The sequence below is a fragment of the Puma concolor genome, chromosome B1 (assembly GCF_028749965.1).
Source record: "Puma concolor isolate L17-30 chromosome B1, mPumCon1.1.hap2, whole genome shotgun sequence".
Classification (NCBI taxonomy): Eukaryota; Metazoa; Chordata; class Mammalia; order Carnivora; family Felidae; genus Puma; species Puma concolor.
The window spans coordinates 174,684,784-174,707,797 of NC_141670.1; the positions used below are offsets into that span (position 1 = coordinate 174,684,784).

The 23,014-nt window shown below is 36.8% G+C and overlaps 1 protein-coding gene across 3 annotated transcripts in view; it reads right to left on the minus strand.

Moving 5' to 3' along the window:
• Positions 1 to 23,014, minus strand: part of WDR19 (WD repeat domain 19) — a 115,099-nt gene that overhangs the window by 33,200 nt on the left and 58,885 nt on the right. For all 3 annotated transcript variants that reach the window (XM_086705214.1, XM_086705215.1, XM_025921397.2), the window contains exons 20-28: positions 22,154 to 22,263; positions 17,323 to 17,380; positions 14,638 to 14,778; positions 14,475 to 14,557; positions 13,940 to 14,023; positions 12,602 to 12,748; positions 12,162 to 12,286; positions 9,871 to 9,983; positions 7,548 to 7,616 (exon numbers count right to left, since the gene is read on the minus strand). In XM_086705214.1, coding sequence (XP_086561340.1) covers positions 7,548 to 7,616; positions 9,871 to 9,983; positions 12,162 to 12,286; positions 12,602 to 12,748; positions 13,940 to 14,023; positions 14,475 to 14,557; positions 14,638 to 14,778; positions 17,323 to 17,380; positions 22,154 to 22,263 — 930 coding nt within the window. The remainder of the gene's footprint in view (positions 1 to 7,547; positions 7,617 to 9,870; positions 9,984 to 12,161; positions 12,287 to 12,601; positions 12,749 to 13,939; positions 14,024 to 14,474; positions 14,558 to 14,637; positions 14,779 to 17,322; positions 17,381 to 22,153; positions 22,264 to 23,014) is intronic.

The following is a 23,014-nucleotide window of genomic DNA, read 5'->3' on the forward strand; positions in this document are numbered from 1 at the left end:
TAGGGTGGGGGTTGGTAAATTGTGAACATTTTCAAGATATTCTCAATTATGGAGTCAGCAAGTAAGAGTGCACAGATTATAAGAAATTCAAATGTGGGGGGGGGGTGTCTCAAGGTGGAAAGGAAAGAAAGGAATGGAGGGTTGAAAGGAAACTTATATCATCCATATAGTGTGTTCACTAAGTTGGGAACCAACATGTGTTCAATTAAGCAAATATTTATTGAGTGGCCATAATGTGCTGAACACTCTATGAAGAAATGGGTCCTTGACCTTGAGGAGCTATTAATCTGAAGGGAGATAACTGTAGTGGTAGGTGATGTTCAAAGTACTTAGAGAAGAGTCTAAGGACGGTGAAATTTCATCCAGAGGACAGTTCACAAAAGGCTTGTGTGTGAAGTGGGTCTTGCATGTTGTGTGGGAGTATGAAAGGCAGACGTGTAGGAGGGTGGGTGGCCTTGGTGTAGGGGACCACAAGAATGAAGGAACACAGGAAGGGGAGCCTTGAATTACTCGGGTAGAAGTGGCCAGGTTAGTGTAGCATAGGCTACTGACATAGAGGAGTGTAACAGGCAATTTGGTTGGAAAGAAGACTTAGTCATAGTTCTGTTACTTTCTATTTGGGTGGCTTTAGGTTAGTCATATCATCCTATGGGACCTCTTGTTTCCTCGCCAATAAAATGAAGAGGTTAGACAAGATCACCTGCAGGGGTACCTAAGCTTCTGTGGTTCATGAAGAATAGATTGGGAACAACTTATGAGGCAACTGGGAGGCAATGCAGCTAGAGAATAAAAGGATTTAAAACTGGACTTCAGGAAAATTCTCTGGTAGTGAAGTGCAGAATGCACTTGTCTGAATGAATGAAGTTATCCTAGTAATGGATAATAAACACAAATATGTTGGTTTTATAGGCCACATGTCCCTGAACTTAGTAAAATTGATTATAATGAAATATATAGCACAACACCTAGAAGTAGCTATGGGAGGATTAAAGAATACTCATAAAAGGAGAAAAATTTGATAGCTGCAAGGGACATCTATACTTTTGTCTAATACCAATTCCTTTAACTTTTCTGAGAAATGCTCCTACTTTCATTTCAACCATGGTATTCCATTGACACTTCCATGCCTCAGAGGACCCTATTCCCCATGACAATAGAGGTGTAATGTCTAGGGGTTGGAATTTAACCTAATTTGCCCAAGCAGATTATTCCATCCTTGTGGCCACCAGTTGTTTAATCTTGTAATGGACACCTGAACTAACCAATTCAGAGCCCTTCTGGACTTATGCATTTGGGGCCAGAATTCCAGTCCATCTTTAGCAGGAAGGGTGGGAGATGTATTCTTGAGAGTTGCTGGCAGCATTGAGTCTGGCTTTCTGGAGGAAATACGCCTTAGAAAATGTGGATATGCAGAGAAAATCAGGGAATGAAACTATTTTCATAATGAAATAAAACGGCCTTTTTTGGATGGCCAGAGAATAATTTTCATACTTTACTAATTTCACTGCAGCTTCAAATTCAGGTACTTTTAGAAAATACTAATTTTTATGCCATAATAAAAAATGCCAATACTTTTACTGAAAAGGCTTAGAAATAGAATATTGCTAGCACCCAAATTATGGTCTCTAAAACAATTTCTCACTGAAAGGAACTAGACCTTCTTAGAGAAATGACTGATTCCACGTCTGAGGCAAGAAATGGAATTTGGCCACAGCAATTAGGCAAGAAAAAGAAATAAAAGGCATCTAAATTGGAAAGGAAGAAGTTAAATTGTCACTATTTGGAGATGATATGTTACTATATATAGAAAACCCCAAGGAATCCACCAAAAAACTATTAGAACTGATAACTAAATATTGTAAGATACAAAATCAATATGCAAAAATTTGTTGCATTTCTGTACACTAATAGTGAAACATCAGAAAGAGAAATTAAGAAAACAATCCCATTTACAATTGCATCAAAAAGAATAAAATACCTAGCAGTAAATTTAACCAAGGAGGTGAAAGACTTGTGTACCGAAAACCATAAGACACTGATGAAAGACACTGAAGATGACACAGATAAACGGAAAGGTACTCTGTGCTCATGAATTAGAAGAATACTCTTAAAATGTCTCTATTACCCAAAGCACTATACAGACTCAAAGTAATACCTGTCAAAATTTCAATGGCATACTTCATAAAACTAGAACAAATAACTGTAAAATTTGTATGAAGCTAGAAAAGATCCTGAATAGCCAAAGCAGTGTTGAGATAGAAGAACAAAGCTGCCTGCAGGTCTCATGCTCTCTGATTTCAAATTATACTACAAAACTACAGTAATCAAAACAGTATGGTATTGGTACAAAGACAGACACACAGGTTAATGGAACACAGTAGACAGCCCAGAAGCAAATCCACATATATAGGGACAATTTATCTATGACAAAAGCGAAAACAATGAAGACAGGAGAGTCTTTAGTAAGTGGTATTGGAAAAACTGGAAAGCCACATTGAAAAGAATGAAACTAGACCACTTTTTAACTCCATACACAAAAAATTAAAATGTATTAAAGACTTGAATGTCAGACCTGAAGCCATAAATCTCTAGAAGAAAACATAGGAGGTAAGCTCCTTGACTTTGGTCTTAGTGATGTCTTTATGGATCTGACTCTAAAGGCAAGGCGAACAAAAACAAAAGTAAACAAATGGAATTACATCAAACTAAAAAGTTGCACAGCAAAGGAAACTGACATCAAAACAAAAAGGCAACCTACTGAAATGAGAGAAGATATGTGGAAACTATATACCCAATAAGGGGTTAATATCCAAAATATATTTAAAAAAAATCTTCATATGGGGGCGCCTGGGTGACTCAGCTGTTTGATTTCGGCTCAGGTCGTGATCTCACAGTTCATGGGTTTGAGCCTCGTATCAGGTACTGCACGGTGCTGACAGCTCAGAGCCTGGAGTCTGCTTCGGAATGGGTGTCTCCCTCTCTCTGCCCTTCCCCTGCTCACGCATGCTCTCTCTCTGTCTCAAATATAAATAAACATTTTTTTAAAAGTTTAAAAATCCTCATACAAGTCAACAACAAAACTAACCTGATTAAAAAATGGGCAGAGGATCTGAAAAGGCATTTCTCCAAAGAAGGCATACAAATAGCCAACAGGCATTTCAAAAGATGCTGAACATCACTCATTATTAGGAAAATGCAAACTAAAACCACAATAAGATATCACATAACACCTGTAAGAATGGCTATTATCAAAAAGACAAGATAACAAATTTGGAGAAGATGTGGAGAAAAGGGATCCCTTGTACACTGTTGGTAGGATTTAAAATTGATCCAGTCCCTATGGAAAACAGTATGCAGATTCCTCAAAAAGTTAAGAATAGAACTACCATATGCCCTAGCCATTCCACTTCTTGGTATTTATCCAAAGAATATAAAAGCACTAACACCCCAAGATATATGTGTGCCTTTATGTTCATTGCAGCATTTACAAGAGCCAAGATATGCAAACAAGTGTCCATTCATAGTATGAATGAATAAAGATGTGGAACACACACACGCACACGCACACACACACACACACAATGGAATACTACTCAGCCTTAAAAAAATAATGAAATCTTGCCAAATGTGACGACATGGAAGGACCTTGAGGGTATTATGCTAAGTGAAATAAGTCAAAGACAGATGCTGTCTAATTTCATTCATATGTAGAATCTAAAACAAAATAAAAGCAAAACCAACTCACACAGAGAACAGACTAGTGTTTACCAGAGGGGAAGGAGGCTGGGGGATAAGTGAAGTGGTGAAGGGAGTCAACTATATGGTGATGGATGGTAACTAGGTTTATGATGGTGATCACCTTGTAGTATATACGGATTTTGAATTATAAAGCTGTACAACTGAAACTTATATAAAAAAAAGAAAAAAAAAAGAAACTTATAAAAAAAAAAAAGAAATGGAGTCAATAATATGTACCTGAGGGCAAGGAATCTATCAAAGATTAATAGGATTGTGTCAAAATGCAATAATAGTTAATGTAAAGACACATTTGGGCATAAAAAACATCGACTGGATGTAATGGATTGAAATCAAATATACTAAAAATCTATGAGTTCATAATGATAGTAAAAACAAAAGCATCTCTAGAGGTCACCTTTGGAGGATGGCAGGAAACCAACTCATTATTCTTTTTTTTTTTTTCAAGAGAGAGAGAGCACAAATTGGGGGTAAGGGTACAGAGAGAATATTAAGCAGGCTCCATGCCCAGTGTGGAGCCTGATGCGGGGGCCCAATCTGATGACCCTGAGATCGTGATGTAAGCCAAAATCAAGAGTCAGATGCTCAATCAACTGAGCCACCCAGGTTCCCTGCAACTCATTAGTCTTAAAACTAGTAAGCAGAGGGGAAAAAAATCAAGTATTTACCCTATTTTTCCTTTATCTCACAGTAACAAAATAGTTGGTATGGAATAGAAGGAATGACAAATATCGCCATTTTGCAACCCCTAATAAAATAATGGATCCAGGTAATAAACATTAATAGGTGCTGAAATCATTAGGTGAAAGGTTGATGGGAAATGTCATAATGGAGGGATAAGGCTGACCATTCTAATATCTAATAATCAATCTTAACACCATAAAAACAGATGACCAAAATGATGGGCTGTTATGGACTGAATATTTATGTTCCCCCAAAATTCATATGTTGAAGCCCTACATATTTGTATTTGAATACAAATGTGGTGATATTTGAATATGGGGCCTTTGGGAGTAATTAGGGTTAGATGAGGTCATGAGGGTAGGGACCTTATGATGGGATCAGTGGTGTTAACAACAAAAGGAAGGGAGAGAGATCTCTCCTCACCTGAACGCACCCCATAAAGGCCACATGAGGATACACCAAGAAGGTAGCCATCTATATGCCCAGAGGAGAGCTCTCACTGGAAACAAATTGGCTGGCCCCTTGATCTTAGCCTTCTCAGCCTCCAGAACTGTGAGAAATCAATTTCTGTTGTTTAAGGCACTTAGTCTGTGGTATGTTGTTACGGCAGCCTGAGCTTATTAAGACATGAGCCTACTGATGTCATGAAAGAGGACGAACTTAGCACCATCTAAAAACACCAAATCTATGTCTGACTAAGTATCTAGATTTAATTGCCAGCTAGTGGGAAATACAGGAGATGGGGAAATTTGAACTAGATGTTCAACAATGACAAGAAATGATTGTTGGTGAAACTGCAATGCTCACACATTGCTGTTTGTAATGTAAAATGGTTTAGCTGCTTTGGGAAACAGTTGGACAATTCCTCAAAATGTTAAACATAGAGCTAACATATGGCCTAGAAATTCCTAGATATACACTCAAGAGAGTTTATACAATGTATATAACATTGCACACAAATGTTAACAGCATTATTCATAAAAGCTTGAAAGTAGAAACAAACCAAATGTGTATTAACTGTTGAATAAATACAGTGTGGTAGAGTCATACAACAGAATCTTTAGCCATAAAAAGGAATGAAGTATTAGTACATGCTACAGCACAGCTGAATGCTGAAAACCTTCTGAAAGAAAGATGCCAGACACAAAAGTCACATATTGTATGGATCCATTTATATGAAATGTCTAGAATAGGCAAATCCACAGCGACAGGAAGTAGATCATAATAAAGAATACATGTAATACAGTGTGGTATTGTTACAGGCAAGACAAATCAATGGAAGAGAATACAGAATCCAAAACTAGACTCACATATATTTGGTCATTTCATCTATGGCAAATGCTCTATGGTAATTCAGTGGGGGCAAAATGGTATTTTGATAAATGATGCTGGATCAACTGGATATCCGTTTGGGGGAAAAAAGATTCCTAATTCCTACCTCACACTATACACAAAAGTTAATTCAGGATGGGCATAGGACTAAATAAGAATGCTAAAACAATCAAATACCTAGAAGAAAACATAAGAGAAATAGCTTAATGACCATGCGATAGGAAAAGATTTCTTAAATAGGATTAAAAAACACTAACCATTAAAAAAAAAAAGATCCATAAGTTGGACTTCATTAAAACCTAAGAATTTCTTTCCATCAAGACACTACTGAAGATGGAGCACCTGGGTGGCTCGGTCGGTTAAGCGTCCAACTCTTGATTTCAACTCAGGTCATGATCTCAGTTTTGTGGGTCTGAGCCCCTGAGCATGGACCACATACAGCCTGCTTGAGATTCTCTCTCTCCTTCTCTCTGCCTCTCCCCAGCTTGTGCTCCTTATCTCTCAAAGTAAATAAACTTAAAAAAAAAAAGACACTACTGAAGAATAAAAAGGCAAGCCACAGTTGGAGAGATCATATGTGTGTGTGTGTGTGTGTGTGTGTGTGTGTGTGTATATATATATATATATATATATATATATATATATATATGATGGAAAGACTTGTATCTAGAAATTATAAAAAGTCCTACAAATCAGTAAGAATAAGATGAGATGATACAATTAAAAATTAGAAAAAAGATTTAAATAGCAGAAAAGAGGATATCCAAAAGGCCAATATACGTATGAAAAGGTGCTGAATATCATTAGTCTTTAGAAAAATGAATTGAGACCATAATGAGATACCACTACACCTCTATCAGTAGTCATAATGACATAGATTGGTGTTAGTAAAGACAGCGACTAAATTCTTTCATACTGCTGGTAGAGTGTAAATTGATACAACTATTGCCAAAATATGTGTATCTTATGACCTAACAATTCTACTTCTGGATATACACCCAATAAGGCAGAGTGTTATGTCCACCAAAAGATATGAACAACTTTGTGGCAACTTTACTCATAATATGCCTGAAGTGGAGACAACCCAAATGCCCATTAATGGAGTAATAGGTAAATAAATTGTGGTATAGTCATCGGGTGGAATACTACACAGCAATGAGTAAGAATGAACCATCACTGCATGTAGTAATACACATGCATTAATAGACTATATGTTGATTCGAAGGAACTGGACACAAAATAGTACATATGTACAATTCCATTTATATGAAATACATAGACAGATAAAACCAATCTATAAGGACAGAAGTCAGAATTGTGGTTACCCTTGGCTGTGGTTACCCTTGGCCAGTGACTATGAGACATCATAAGAGCCTCTGGGAGCTGGAAATGTTCTATATCTTGATCTCAGTAGGGGTTACGTCAGTGCAATATATGAGAAAAAGAGTTACATACTTAGAATTTGTGCACTTTACTACATGCAAGTTATATCTAAAAGAAAACCCAAAGGTTCTTTTCTTTTACAGATAGACTTTGTACCCATAAATGAAACGACATGATGTCTGTGATTTGCTTTAAAATAACACAGGGAAAGAGGTGGGGGTACAGATAAAATAAGATTGCTCATATGCTGACAGCTGTTGAAGTCAGATGATGGGTACAAGTCAGATGAGTTGGTTACAATATTTGGTCTACTTCTGTATGTTTGCAAATTTCTTCAAAATGTTTTTCAAAATATCAGCATTCTCAAAAGTCTTATTACAGAGCTCACTTACAGTTTCAATTGCCATTTCTATTGCTGCATTCTCTTCTGGGCTCGGACATTTCAGGAAATGTTTCAGTGCCTGAAATGAGAAATGTATAGCAATTAAAAACTTTCAGGGGCGCCTGGGTGGCGCAGTCGGTTAAGCGTCCGACTTCAGCCAGGTCACGATCTCGCGGTCCGTGAGTTCGAGCCCCGCGTCGGGCTCTGGGCTGATGGCTCAGAGCCTGGAGCCTGTTTCCGATTCTGTGTCTCCCTCTCTCTCTCCCCTTCCCCCATTCAAGCTCTGTCTCTCTCTGTCCCAAAAAATAAATAAACGTTGAAAAAAAAAAATTAAAAAAAAAAAAAAAAAAAAAAAAAAAAAAAAAACTTTCAGACTGCTTTCACATTGGGAAAAACAAAGTTTTCACACAAAGTAATTACAGTTCATGAAAGTGTCCACCTCTCAACCAGGGGCTTGTACAGTCTGGGTCTTAATATATACACCTAAAAGGCTGAGGGACACCTGGATGGCTCAGTCAGTTAAGTGCTGGATGCTTGATTTCGGCTCAGGTCACAATCTCATGGTTCGTGAGATCAAGCCCTACCTCGAGCTCTGTGCTGACAGCGTATTCTCTCTCTCTGCCCCTCCCACACTTGCTCTCCCTCTTTTTCTCCCTCTCTCTCTCAAAAATAAACTTAAAAAAACCCCAAAAAGGCTGAGTAGAATTTTAAAAATGGAAGGATCCAGTTAACCCTCTGAAGAATTTAGTTCTGACTTCTGATGAGAGTGAAAAATAAGTCCTCTTTCATTATGAAGATATAATTATTTTCACTCATTTATTCGTTCAACAGATATTTATTGCCAACCTGCTACTATGTATAGGAGACTATGGAGCATACCAGGAAGGGTATGACACAGCCCCTCTTGTTGTATTATACACAATCTAATTGGGGAGATCTGTGTAATGTGATATTTATAAGGAACCAATGATTTTAAATCATAATTGTCTGCTTCCTAAACACTACACCTATGAAGAAATTTAAGGTTATAATAAAAGTTTAAGAGACAATGGGCAGTATGACCATTTGTTTTCATTGGTGCTCTAAGGAAGAAAAGTTGATTAAACAGGGGGGTGATCCAAAGGTACCATGAAGGAAAAAGGACCTGAAGATGAACAGGTCTGTGGTAGGTAGGAAAGAGGGCAGAGAGAGATCTAGAGAACAGGAATGGGAAAAGGCTAGCAGGAATGTTTCTTTTTTTTAAAATGTTTTTTTAATTTATTTTTGAGACAGAGAGAGACAGAGGATGAGTGGGGGAGGGGGAGAGATCGAGAGGGAGACACAGAATCTGAAGCAGGCTCCAGGCCCTGAGCTGTCGGCACAGAGCCTGACGCGGGGCTCGAACTCACGGAGTGTGAGATCATGACCTGAGCTGAAGTCGGACGCTTAACGGACTGAAACACCCAGGCGCCCCATGGAATGTTTCTTAATGGAAACAGCTGGATGCCAGGTTGGGAAGTGCAGGAGCTGGCTGGTCAATCTGTGGGAATTTTCTTGAGTGCCAGCTAAGGAATCTGGACTTTAAGTGGCCAGAAACAGTAAATAGGTAGCCAGAAGGCTGAGTTCACACACAGACACGTTTCTTTGGCAGGTGAGGTATTCTACAAATATGTGGGCCCATGTTTTAAAATTGGGAGACCTAGAATTCTATTTCTCATGAAAAGTCCTATGATCTAGCCCACAGGGGCTCAACTCCTGAAGGGCAACAATTTTCTGGAGGTAAGTAGAAGATGTTTCCCTCAGACCAAACAGGTGGCACCCGTAAGTCCCCAGTGAACACCCAATGAACACAATGAACACACAGCTTCACTGAGTTACACCCCTTGCTTGAACGCCATAACTCCTGCTTTAGGGGCCCTGTAGCAGTGAAAGTAAGTACTGTTTGGGGAATAAAATGAAGGATGAGTTATAGGAACAGAAACTAGAAAATAGGAATAATATTGTAATAATATAATAAGTGAAGTGACCCAGGTTTGGATTAAGTTGATGATAGTTAGAATGAAAAGGGACAATGTCAGAGATATTACAGGGGAAGAATGTGATTGGCTGTGGGAGAGAGAGAATGATTTAAAGTTAACTTTGATATTTCAGGTCTGGGTGTCTGAAAGCATTAATAATAATTTTAAAATATTGCTGGGGCATCTGGCGGTCTGTCAGTAGAGCATACGACTCTTGATCTCGGACTCTTGAGTTTGAGCCCCACATTGGGTATAGAGATTACTTAAAAAAATAAAGAAAGAATCTTATTAGCATTCCTGTGGAGTCCAATGTATATTTTCTCAGGAAATACTAACTCGTGAATATTGGCCACACAGCAAGAAGAATTTTCCAGCCTGAAAATGTCTTTTTTCTCCTTCAAAATATAAGGCGATGCTTTGATAGTCTTCATTAGTAGTACCTTCAGAACCTGCAACAGAAGTTTACGGAGTAAAATATCTGAGCAAAATTTTATTGCTAACTTAAAAATAAGATCCAAATACAGGTGATCTAAAACTAGGTGATTAAAAATTTGTAACTGTAAATATCAGTGTTATTATCAGTGTTTGTTTTCATCACAAAACAGATCCACCATCATTCCCCCAAATACCAGCTCTGTTCTATTTTCTTTTCACCCTCAACAGGAATCAGGAGAGAAAATTACGAGCCTTGTGAGAATGTAGGCTATGGTCAGACATCACCCTTAGTGACTTTTGTCATTCTTTAAGAGTCTCAATCTCATTTCCTAAAACAACAGGAACAACTATGACTACAAATCGCAATCGCATTCTGCCGAGAGTCTAAGAACAATCAGAAGTCAACCATAATACAAACGTAATCTATCCGCCTTTCTCAGCAAGGCCTGGTTTCGACAATTGTCCGCATTTGCCAGACAAGGAAGGAAAATGATATTCAAGTGGCTGATAGATGCCATTTAAAGATAATTATTCTTTTTCTTTTATTACTGTTTTTCTTTTGGTTTGAAGCTTAAATATGTTAAGCACAGTGGAAGAAGGACCTCAACTCTGCAGGAGTTCCAACTCATTGTTTACATTTACCCATGGGTATTGGAGTCCTGTTACAATACCAAAGTGTCACAACAGCCCTGGGCCTCCAGCCCAAGGCAGATAGGGAGTTTGTAATAGAAGAGGGTAAAGAAAGGTGGACAAAAGTGTGTGCGTGCGTACGTGCCTGCGTGTGTGTGTGTGTGTGTGTATGAGTGATGCAGGATAAGCCACATCCTTATGAAATGAGAAAAACTTAAATGGGTTAGTGGTATAGTGGTTTGTAATGTTAAGAAATGTTATCTGTCGAATTAAAAATTAATAACTCTAATATCACTTGTATTTGTATTTCCTTTTTTCCTTTAGCTCCTTATTTTCTCCAATTATCTGAATGACTTTCTAAGATATGAGAAGATGCTTTTACCTATTTTTGTTTCCTTGAAACTGAAATAAAAATTTTCTCATAAATCCTATCATCAATTCTTACGGTCATTTTGTAAATTTTAAAAAACAAAACACAAAAAGGCAAATACTTCAGGATTCCATTTATATGACATACTATGAGTAGTCAAATTTATGTAGATTTGTAGAATGTACAACAGTGGTTGCTAGGGGTGGTGGGGGGCGGGGAATGGGGACATACTGTGTAATGAGTACAGAGCTTTACTTCAGGACGATTCAAAGTTCTGGAGATGGATGGTGGTGACTGATGACTGTATGACACTGTTAATATGACTGAACTGTACATTTGAAAATGGTTAAAATGGTAAACTTGTGCTAGGTATATTGGGAAAATAAAATAAAACAAAATACCACCAAAAATAATGTTATGTATGGCCCATAAAATCAAAATCTGAAAATGATTTCAGTAGTTTCTAAGAAAATTGCAAATAAGGGAAGAAAACCTAAAAGCAGGTGTTCTCAGAATATAAAATCCTCTTTTGGACTTTCTTCTGAAAAACCACGTCTTGTGTATATCACTCTTCATCAAAGTAGAATCATATAATCTTAATTTTTAACTCAATTTAAAAACTTATGTAGGGGCGCCTGGGTGGCGCAGTCGGTTAAGCGTCCGACTTCAGCCAGGTCACGATCTCGCGGTCCGTGAGTTCGAGCCCCGCGTTGGGCTCTGGGCTGATGGCTCAGAGCCTGGAGCCTGTTTCCGATTCTGTGTCTCCCTCTCTCTCTGCCCCTCCCCCGTTCATGCTCTGTCTCTCTCTGTCCCAAAAAATAAATAAATGTTGAAAAAAAAAATTTAAAAAAACTTATGTAACTATTTTTTCAAAAATTCTTCTGCATTTTTTATTACCTTCATTTTGGAACCTTGTTTTACCACTGGTTGGCAAACAGCAGAATTTGGGAAATCTGGCTTCTTTTAATAGTCACCCCAAAATCTTAATTTTTGAAAACGGTCTTATAATTCCATCTCACCTGTAAGATAGTAGGAATCTTGAAATCTAACACATCAATATGTATGCGTCTCTGTATAAATGGTGTGTGTGCATGTGCTTGTGGGCATACCAAGTTGATAATTAGGTCCTAAGAGTCAAGTATTTCTAGGATACAAATCTGTAAGAGAAATTAGGGAAAACAATGGTATTTACCAATAATGTCTGCATAGATTTCCATTTTGTTGTGCTGCTGAGCCAGGGTGAAAGCTTCATTATTACATTTGGACATAACAAGAAACTGGATGGCAGACCCGTAGTCACCTAACTGTAGGAAAAACCTAAAACAAAGTATTTTAATCAGCTTGGCTCATTTAAAATAAGTTTTTCATTTACAAAATGAAATCTTTTTGCAACTATGAGAAACCGTTTTAAAAAATGCATTAGGCAAACTGCAGTTTTATACTATATGCTTGTATTTGAAAAACATTCTCTCCTACACTAACCACAACAAATAGACTTTGAATTTAAACACTTAGATCTAACAAAAAAAATTATAAAGAATAAATATTCCCTTTGAATTTATTTGATCAAGGTAAGTGGGGCTTTCTTTCCAGGCTAGTTTTTGGAAGTCCAAAAATAATGCATTCAGTTACCTGGCTACCATTTTGGCTCCATCCAGAGACTGGGTCTCTCTGACAATACTGACAGCCTTTTCAGGATTGTTGAGGTGATCCAGATAGATGCGTATTACACTGTTCCATTGTTTTGCATTCTCATAAGCCACAACGGCTTCTTTGTATCTATAAGAAATACTGAGTTCAGATAAGCTTCCTTAACACTGTCACATTTGGGGAGGGACATGTCAATAAAGGAGGCAATTTTTTTATTGATGGCGATTGCTTATTTTTCTTGTACTTCTTTATTCTTCATTAGGATGAATACAAGGAATCATCTCCCTAAAATGTGTTCTTTTTTAGAGGTTTGATTAACAGTAAAATATTAATATTGAATTGCATTTTTTCATCTGAACAATATATATAGAATTTTTTACACTTTCCTTTTTTTTTGATTGGGAAGATTATAATAGTAATATAAGCTTATTTTAGAAAACAGAAAATAACAGAATATTTCAGTAAGAGTGATCTATAAAATCTTTGCATGTCAACCTCTAGATGGAGCTCAAGACTTGTCTTCAGTCCGCATTAGCTTTCCAGCTCTTTCCATTTCAACAAGACATTTAGTGTATATCTCTATTTCCTAAGGTTGCTTTTCTAAAAGTAGAGGGTACTGACCTTTAAAAGTCTTTTAATGTATTTTGCCAAATAACTTTCCAAAGGCTACGGAAATTATACAGAATGAGTCAGTCATACATAACAAGTGCATTTTGATAGTATGGTTATTAGTTTAAAATCTCACGATAGAGGTTGAAATAACACACTGTTGCTTTAATTATTATTCGTGAGGTAGAGCTTTTTCATGTTTGTATGAGATACAATTTCATAATTGTGTTTCCTCCTCTGAGACTCCTTGTCTTTGAGTTTCTTCTATCCAGTTGCAGAAGGACAGAAGATATTATTTAGGATATTAACTATCCATTGTGATATCTTGACGCTGTTTTGCAGCTTAAACTGTGCAATCATCGGTGTGGAATTCGTATTTCTTCACTGTTCTTTTCCTTGGCATCTGTAAGTTATCCTTCTTAATAAAATGACCATCACTTTATTTTCATGCCATATTATATCAAAATATCACCTTTTAGTATTTAACTCTCAAATAAAAAGAGATAGTAGCTTATATTGAATACACAAAGGTTTACTTGAGGTATTTAAAATATGGGAAAAATGTAATAGTTTGGCACTTGAGGCCAGGCAAAGGGTAAAGATGTTTTCTTTCTGCACTCTGCCTTTCTTAGAAGTTGCAAAGATTGATGGTTAATTTATCAAACTTATATATTGCTTTAAACTTGCATGAATTTGAGAAACTGTACAAACCTTCCATCTGCTTCCTTAGCTTTGGCATACTGCAAGTGAATCTTTGGAGAAGAAACACGAGGCAGAAGCTCCCCAACTTTTGCCCTAGAATGTAGATTTCAGAGAGTATCAGCACTATATTCACTTCCAAAGTCACTCTCTACAATCCAGTGTTAGTTTTTAGGATTCAAAAAAGTTATTATGATCCTTGAAATCTTGGCTCCTATAGGTAAAAGCAGATGTAACTGCTTTTCCTTCTGATGCCACACCCCTGCCCTCCCCCTCCAAGGGAAAATGAAGGTTCGTTCATTAACAGTTTGGGGGCAACAGGGCTCTTTTCCCTAGTAATTTGTCTGATCAGGGATTTCCGAACCAACAGGATGTATTGTTCTTTGGGAAACAAACTATTAATATGAACTCATCCAAGAAGAAAAAAGGAGATAGAGGGAAGACCTAGATAGGGAGAACAGGGTGTACAGATAAGGAAACAAGTGGGGAGACTTCCGGGACCCATTCATTTCCACACTTGCTCAGAACAAACTTGGCAAATGCTTACCAATTCTTACAGCGGATGTAAACAGATGCTGCTTTATCATAATAGAGACCTTTTTCATACAGTTGGGCTGCTTCTGAAAATTGCTAAAACAATATGAGATTATTAAAACACTGAACTTATTACGTATAAGTCCGCATGAATATTTAGGCATAGAAAAGGGTACCTTCATGTTCTCCAATATGGCTCCACAGTCTCTTTTAAGGACCCTGCTGGGATGCTTTAGGGCTTGGTTAACCCCTCGGCGTATGTCTCCCATTCTTAGAGACATCTGGGCCACTCCAGCCAAACACACTTCATCATGTTCCTAGAATTATAAGGCAAATAACACATCAGACCCTAAGTTAAATTGATGTATTTCAGCCAAACAATTGATTTAAATCTAAAATGAGCCCAAAGGTTACTTTCACTAGTCTTTTCAGGAAAATCTCAAGATTATGAAGTAACACTGAGTCCTTTTTTTTTTTTTTTAAATCTTCTGTTACAAAGTTATATATTTTTCTTTAGAAGTTTACACCTTTTATGCTTAACAACAAATTCTTACTACCCTTGTCATAATGCTTTGTGTATCTCTGTATGTCTTCTTGATATAAAATTTTATATAAGAAGTAATATGCTGGATACACAGCATAAATGCTATGAACAAAATTAAGGAAAAAGCCATTTATCAAATGGAAGATTTCTCTACTAGACACGATTAAACATTAAAAACTTTCTGTAAAATTGTTTAATTCATTAAAGATAACTAAAGAACTTTTCAGGGAACTAATCTATGTAATAAAATATAATGTCCTATTGTATTTTATGTAAAGCAGCATGGCTGGTGGAACATTCTGTGATCATGGAAATCTTCTATATCTGCCTGGTCCAACACGGTGGCTAATAGTCATAAATGGCTACTGGGCACTTGAAATATGGCCAGCGTGACAAAGACACTGAATTTTAAATTTTATTTAATTTTCAATCATTTAAATAGCAATGTGTGGCTAGTGGTTACTATATTCAAATACACAGATTAAAAAAAAAAAACTTAAGGGGCGCCTGGGTGGCTCAGTAGGTTAAGCGTCCAACTTCAGCTCAGGTCATAATCTCGTGGTTCATGAATCCGAGCCCTATGTTGGGCTCTGTGCTGATAGCTCAGAGCCTGGAGCCTGTTTCAAATTCTGTGTCTCCCTCTCTCTCTGCCCCTCCCCTGCTCATGCTTTCTTTCTGTCTCAAAAATAAATGGAACATAAAAACAATTTTTTAAAAACCTTAAAATGTATGTACCCAAAGAAAGTATAAAAAACTCAAGAGTTATGCAAGGCAAAGGATATGATCAGGCAATTCATTAAAAAACATATAATTGGCCAATAAATAAAACATGCTCAGCTTCACTAATAAACACACACAAAAGACCTTTGTTTTTGGCTCATAAAATTGATAGATGAGATAAAATGATTAACATTCAATGTTGTTGAAACTGTGGGGGAAAATGGACACTTTCTCAGATGACCTACAGCTATATGAATTGCTATAATTTCTGGAGAACTTAGCAATATAAAAAATTAAAAGCATATATTTTATGACGTAGAAATCCCCTTATAAGAATAATATCCTTCAGAAATACTATCTTAGGTAAAGATACATGTACACTAGGTAGAATATTCATTGCAGTATTTTGATAGTAAAAAACAAAAAACAATTATGATTCAATAAGGGAGTGGATATAAAGACCATGCTGTATCTAAACAACAGACTATTCGACATAGTTTCGAATGTATTGACTTGAAAGACTTCATTGACATGAAGAAAACAGAATGCTGTTTATCCCAGAACGGATTTCAGTTAATCTTTGCTGAAAGGAAATGATTTTTTTAAAGCATTAAAACAATTTTTTTTAGTTTATTTATTTATGAATGATAGAGATAGCACAAGTCGGGGAGGGGTAGAGAGAGAGGGAGACAGAATCCGAAGGAGGCTCCAGGCTCTGAGATGTCAGCATGGAGCCTGACGCAGGGCTTGAACTCACGAACCATGAGATCATGACCTGTGCCAAAGTCAGCTCTTAACCGACTGAGCCACCCCAGGCACCCCTGTAAAACTGAATGATTTCATATTTAGTGAAAGTCCACATTACATTCGTATTTGTATGCTTACAAGAGATTCTGGGTGGAAATATATAAAACTGTTAACAGTGGTTACCACTGAGGTGTGTGGATAGAGGAGAGATTGGTAGACTCTCACCTGTCATGTTATACTGTGGTAATTTTTTAAATGGACTACAGTGAAACTGTATTAACTTCTGTAATAAAAATTCTAGCTATAAAATAGGAAATAAAAAGATTTTCAATCTTTACAAGACCTCACCTAAAAACATCAATTTTTATTGCAAAATTTAGCTTCTTGAGCTAAAACCCTGGGATGGGAGAATGGGCTGGAATAGTGCATAAAGTACATGATTTCCAGGATCATCATAAAAGATACAGCGTGAGAGATGAAATGGCAGAACAGACTTTTATGGACTGGGGGTACACTGTAGAGTAGTTACTGAAATTTTTTAAGAGTAAAAGGAAAAGCCTCATGAAAATCATAGCCTGTAAGTGGGAAAGGATAAAAATTTTACTCTGAACATTAACGAGAAGCTCATATTTAAGATACAAAGGAAAACAGATCTTTTTCGGAGTGATAAAAAATATTGTCATCTTTAGATCTGAAGTGTTTTAAAATGATTTAACTATATCCTTGCAACGTTGTTAATAAACTGAAAAAGAGCTCACCTACTAATAAATAAAATGCAATTTAGACCATGGCTTTTTAAATGAAACTAACAAACCTAAAGATAATTATACATATCTTTATTCAAGTTTACCTTATGATCACCCGTTATTCCTTTCTCATAATGAGCCAAAGCATTTACATAATCACCCCTGAAAAAAAATTAGAGTGGATGTTAATACATATTTAAGTATCTCATTTACATATACAAGATTTAAAAGAAATCTTTGTCACTGAGTTGCTTGGGCTCACATAAGATGGGATATACAACATATAAGCATTTTTTTTCAAGTGCAGTTCATTATTATTTTGCTGTTTTAGAAATAATTATAGGGGTGCCTGGATGGCACAGTCAGTTAAGTGTCCAACTTCGGCTCAGGTCATGACCTCATGGCTTGTGAGTTTGAGCCCCACATCCGTGCTGACAGCTTAGAGCCTGGAGCCTGCTTCGGATCCTATGTCTCCCTTGCTCTCTGCCCCTCCCCCACTCGTGCTCTGTCTCTGTCTCTGTCTCTCTCTCTCTAAAATAAACATTACAAAAAAATTTTAAAGAAATAAAAATAATTATAAAGCTGGATTATGTTAGATTGTAAGATACTTATTACTTTGTAGTATTTTAAGCATTTTGGGGAGGGACATTAAATTTTATGGGCCACTTTTACAGGCATCTTTTGTTTTTAAAAAAAATTACATACAGCGTTATATTAGTTTCAGGTGTACAATGATTCAACAATTCTATACAGTCCTCAGTGTTCATCCTGATAAGTGTACTCTTTTTATTTTTTTTTAATTTTTATTTGAGAGAGAGAGACAGAGCATGCATGCAAGCGGGAGAGAGGCGCAGAGGGAGAGAATCTTAAGCGGGTTCCATGCTCAGCCTGTGGAGCCCGACCTGGGGCTCAATCTCATGATTCTGGGATCATAACCTGAGCCAAAATCAAGTGTCGGACATTCAACTGACTGAGCCACCCAGGCATCCACAATAAGTGTACTCTTAATCCTCTTTACCTATCTCCCACCTACCTTCTCTCTGGCAACCACCGGTTTGTTCTCTATTTTTAAGATTATGTTTTTTGGTCTTTTTTTTCATTTGTTTTGTTTCTGAAATTCCACAAATGAGTAAAATCACATAGTGTTTGTCTTTCTCTGACTTACTTCACTTAGCATTATACCTTCTAGATTTATCCATGATACTGCAAATGACAAGACTGCATTCTTTTTTATGGCCAAGTAATATCCCACTGTGTATATATACCACATCTTCCTTATCCATTCATCTATCAATGGACACTTGGGTTGCGTCCATATTTTGGCTACAGTACATAATGCTACAGTAAATGTAGGGTTGTAGATATCTTTGTGAATTTGTGTTTTCAGTTTTGGGGGGATAAATACCCAGTAGTGGGATTACTGGATCATATGGTAATCTATTTTTTTTTCTTCCAAGATTTTATTTGAGTTAGTTAATATATAGTATAGAATTGATTTCAAGAGTAGAATTTAGTGATTCATAACATACAACACCCAGTGCTCATCACAAGTGCCCTCTTTAACACCCATCTAGCCCATCTCCTGCCCATCTCTCCTCCAGCAACCCTCAGTTTGTTCTCCCTAGTTACGAGTCTCTTATGGTTTGCCTCCCTTTTTGTTTTTATCTTATTTTTCCTTCCCTTCCCCTATGTTCATCTGTTTTGTTTCTTAAATTCCACGAGTGAAATCTCATGGTGTTTGTCTTTCTCTGACTTATTTCACTTAGCATAATACATTTTAGCTCCATCTATCTACATTGCAAATGGCAAGATTTCATTCTTTTTGATGGCTGATTGTATATGTAAACATATACATATGTATATGTATACCACATCTTATCTGTTCATCAGTCGATGGACATCTGGGCTCTTTCCATAATTTGGCTACTGTTAATAGTGCTGCTATAAACACTGGGGTGCATGTGCCCCTTCAAATCAGTATTTTTGTATCTTTTGGATAAATACCTAGTAGTGAAATTGCTGGGTCATAGGGTAGTTCTATTTTTAATTTTTTGAGGACCCTCCATGCTATTTTCCAGAGTGGCTGCACCAGTTTGCATTTCTACCAATGGTATAAGAGGATTCCTTTTTCTCCACATCCTCACCAACACTTGTTTCTTGTGCTTTTGATTTTAGCCATTCTGACAGGTGTGAGATGATATCTGATTGTGGTTTTGATTTGCATTTCTCTGATGATGAGTAATGTTGAGTATCTTTTCATGTGTTTGTTGGCCATCTGTATGTCTTCTCTGAAAAAATATCTATTCATGTCTCCTGCCCATTTTTTAACTGGATTATTTGTGTTTTTTCGGTGTTGAGTTATAGAAGTTCTTTATATATTTTGGATATCAACCCTGTATCAGATATGTCATTTGCAAATATCCTATCCCATTCCATAGGTTGTCTTTTAGTTTTGTTGATGGTTTCCTTCACTCTGCAAAGGCTTTTTATTTTGGGTGTAGACCCAATAGTTTAATTTTGCTTTTGTTTTCCTTGTCAAAGGAGACATACCTAGAAAAATGTTCCTATGGCTCATGTCAAAGAGATTACTCTTTATGGGATACTTTTTAAAAAATTTAATTCCAGTGTATAACATACAGTGTTACATTTGTTTCAGATAGTGATTCACCAATTCTATATACAACTCGGTGCTCATCAGATAAGTGTATTCTTAATCCCTTTCAACTATTTCACCCATGCCCCCATCCACCTCCCCTCTGGTAATCATCTATTTGTTCTCTATAATTAAGAGTCTGTTTTTTGTTTGTCTCTTTTTTTTCCCATTTGTTTCTTAAATTCCACATATGAATGAAATCATATGGTATTTTTCTCTGACTTATTTCACTTAGCACTATACTAACTCCAATCATGTTGTTGTAAATGGCAAGATTTCATTCTTTTGTATGGCTGAATAATATTCTTTTGTATATATATGCCACATCTTCCTTATCCATTCATCTATCGGTGGACCTTGGGTTGCTTCCGTATCTTAGCTACTGTAAATAATGCTGCAATAAACATAGGGGTACATATCTTCTCAAATTAGTGTTTTCATATTCTTTGGGTAAATACCCAGAAGTGGAATTGCTGGATCATAGGGTATTCCTATTTTTAACTTTTTGAGGAAACTCGATACCGTTTTGCACAGTGGCTGTACCAGTTTGCATTCCCATCAACAATGCACGAAAGTTCTTTTTTCTCTACATCCTTGCCAACACTTGTTTGGTTTTAGCCATTCTGACAAGTGTGAGATGACTGTGGCTTTGATTTGCATTTCCCTGATGATGTCTGACGCTGAGCACCTTTTCATGTATGTGTATGTTGGCCATCTGTATGTCTTCTTTGGAGAAATGTCTGTTCATGTCTTCTGAATAGACCACTTTTGATTATCGCCTTTAGGGCATTAATGACAATCATGTGACCGTAAAAATGAATATTTTCCAAAGGCCCAATATTTATAAGTAGAATATGTATTGAAAGGATCAGGGTAGAAATTAAGGAACATGCTTCAGATTACAGTACTGAGGGCCCTGGTTCTTACTGAGATAAAAAGTATTACATATAATATAAATAATAATACTCCCATAACTGATGCTAACATGGGTCTGCATATCCAGAAGACCTATTTATTATCTTGTTTTTATTATTTGGGAGAGAATGAATCAGTGATGTTTGGCTAAAACTCACTTGGAGATCCATCTTCCTCTGAGAAAACATCGCCTCCAGAATAAATCAATCAGCTCTAAAAATGGCATTATTTGAGTTCTGCCTGAGCTTTACCATATCAGTTTAGGCAGGTCATCCAACTCTCTAGGCTTCACCCAGTTCACCCAGTTTCCTCACATGTTAGTGCACCAGGGATTTTTTGGAAGACAAACTGTTCTGCTGATTGAGAACATTGTTCTGGACAGCCCAGGCTGTGTGGTCAGCAATGTTTCTAAGTGGAAATTTCTTTTTGTATTTTATTTTATTTTATTTTATTTTATTTTATTTTATTTTATTTTATTTTATTTTAATTTAATTTTATTTATTTTATTTTTTACTTTTTTCCTTTCTTTCCTTTTTTTTAAAATATAATTTATTGTCAAATTGGTTCCCATACAACACCCAGTGCTCATTCTAAGTGGAAATTTCTAATATTTGGACCCCATTATGTCAACACAGCTAGGATGTTTCTTGACAACAGGGATAACAATTTCTTCATCAGAAGCCTCAGGTTTTCTTTGGGCAAGCCCAGTTAGGCGATGCTAAGTTGAAATTTTGAACACTTTATTTATTTATTAAAAAAAATTTTTTTTATGTTTATTTTTGAAGGAAAGAGAGACAGAGTGTGAGGCGGGGGAGGGGCAGAGAGAGAGGGAGACACAGAATCTGAAGCAGGCCCAGGCTCTGAGCTGTCAGCAGAGAGCGTGATGTGGAGCTTGAACTCACAAGCAGTGAGATCATGACCTGAGCCGAAGTTGGATGCTCAACTGACTGAGCCACCCAGGTGCCCCAATTCTGATATTTTTCCACACGACCTGAAATTACACTGCAAATCCTTGAAGTGTTCAAAGAGGTCAAGATCATGAACATAGGCTATGAAAAGCAGTACATCACCTTGATGCTATGTATAACTGTTTTGGCCAAATGTGATTCAAAACAATATTTAGACTCTAAGTGTAGGAAAGGCTTAGACCCAAACTTAAATTTTGATCCTGAAAATGAAAGTGGATAAAGGCCTGGACAAGACTTCGTTAGAAAAAACATTTTTTGGAAGTACAATTAATACAGCTTCCCTCCTGTCCCCATTAGCAATTATTAAATCAGTGGAGGGCCTTCTAATTAATGGCAGTTTGGAATTGAAGATATTCAGTAGCTAGCTACTGACTCAAAAACGTAAAGATAAGGACTTACGTGAATTCAAGCTGAATAGCATATTCTTTTGATATAAATGGTATCTGGTCTGGGGCTAACCGCTTGGCCAGTTGCAGGGCACTGTCCCAATGCTGTAAATCTCTTCTCATCTATTGGGAAGAGAAAGACCTTAATTTCAAATGAACACATTATTATGCACAGTCACCATACAATGCTAGTTTTACTAGAAGTGATTGGAAAAACTTTTTGTTTCAAAAGTGGAACTTGAGGGGCGCCTGGGTGGCACAGTCGGTTAAGCGTCCGACTTCAGCCAGGTCACGATTTCGTGGTCCGTGAGTTCGAGCCCCGTGTCAGGCTCTGGGCTGATGGCTCAGAGCCTGGAGCCTGTTTCCGATTCTGTGTCTCCCTCTCTCTCTGCCCCTCCCCTGTTCAAGCTCTGTCTCTCTCTGTCCCAAAAAAAAATAAATAAAACGTTGAAAAAAAATTAAAAAAAAAAAAAAGTGGAACTTGATCTTGGTAAGGATAATGTATTATTATAGCATACAGCCTCAGTGGGAGTGATAGAGCTCCCAAGGGGGTAATAATTGGTCTTAGGGAGCAAAAACATCTTACTATTACGATGGTGTGTGGTCCTCCAAAATTCAGTCTTCCCTAACAAAATACTACTCTTTAGTATTTAATTTTTATCAATTGGGAAAAATTAAATAAAAATTAACCCAATCAAGATTAATTTTCTAGTTAGAGGGGAGATAATTTAAAAAATGAGAAATACTTTACTATAGGAACTGATGTTATTTTCTGAGAAAATCTGAAGCTATTTCACAACATGAATAATAGCAAACATAAATATAAAATGTGAACCTGTCTTTCCTCCTGGCTCCTGTGATCTTTTATCTGCAT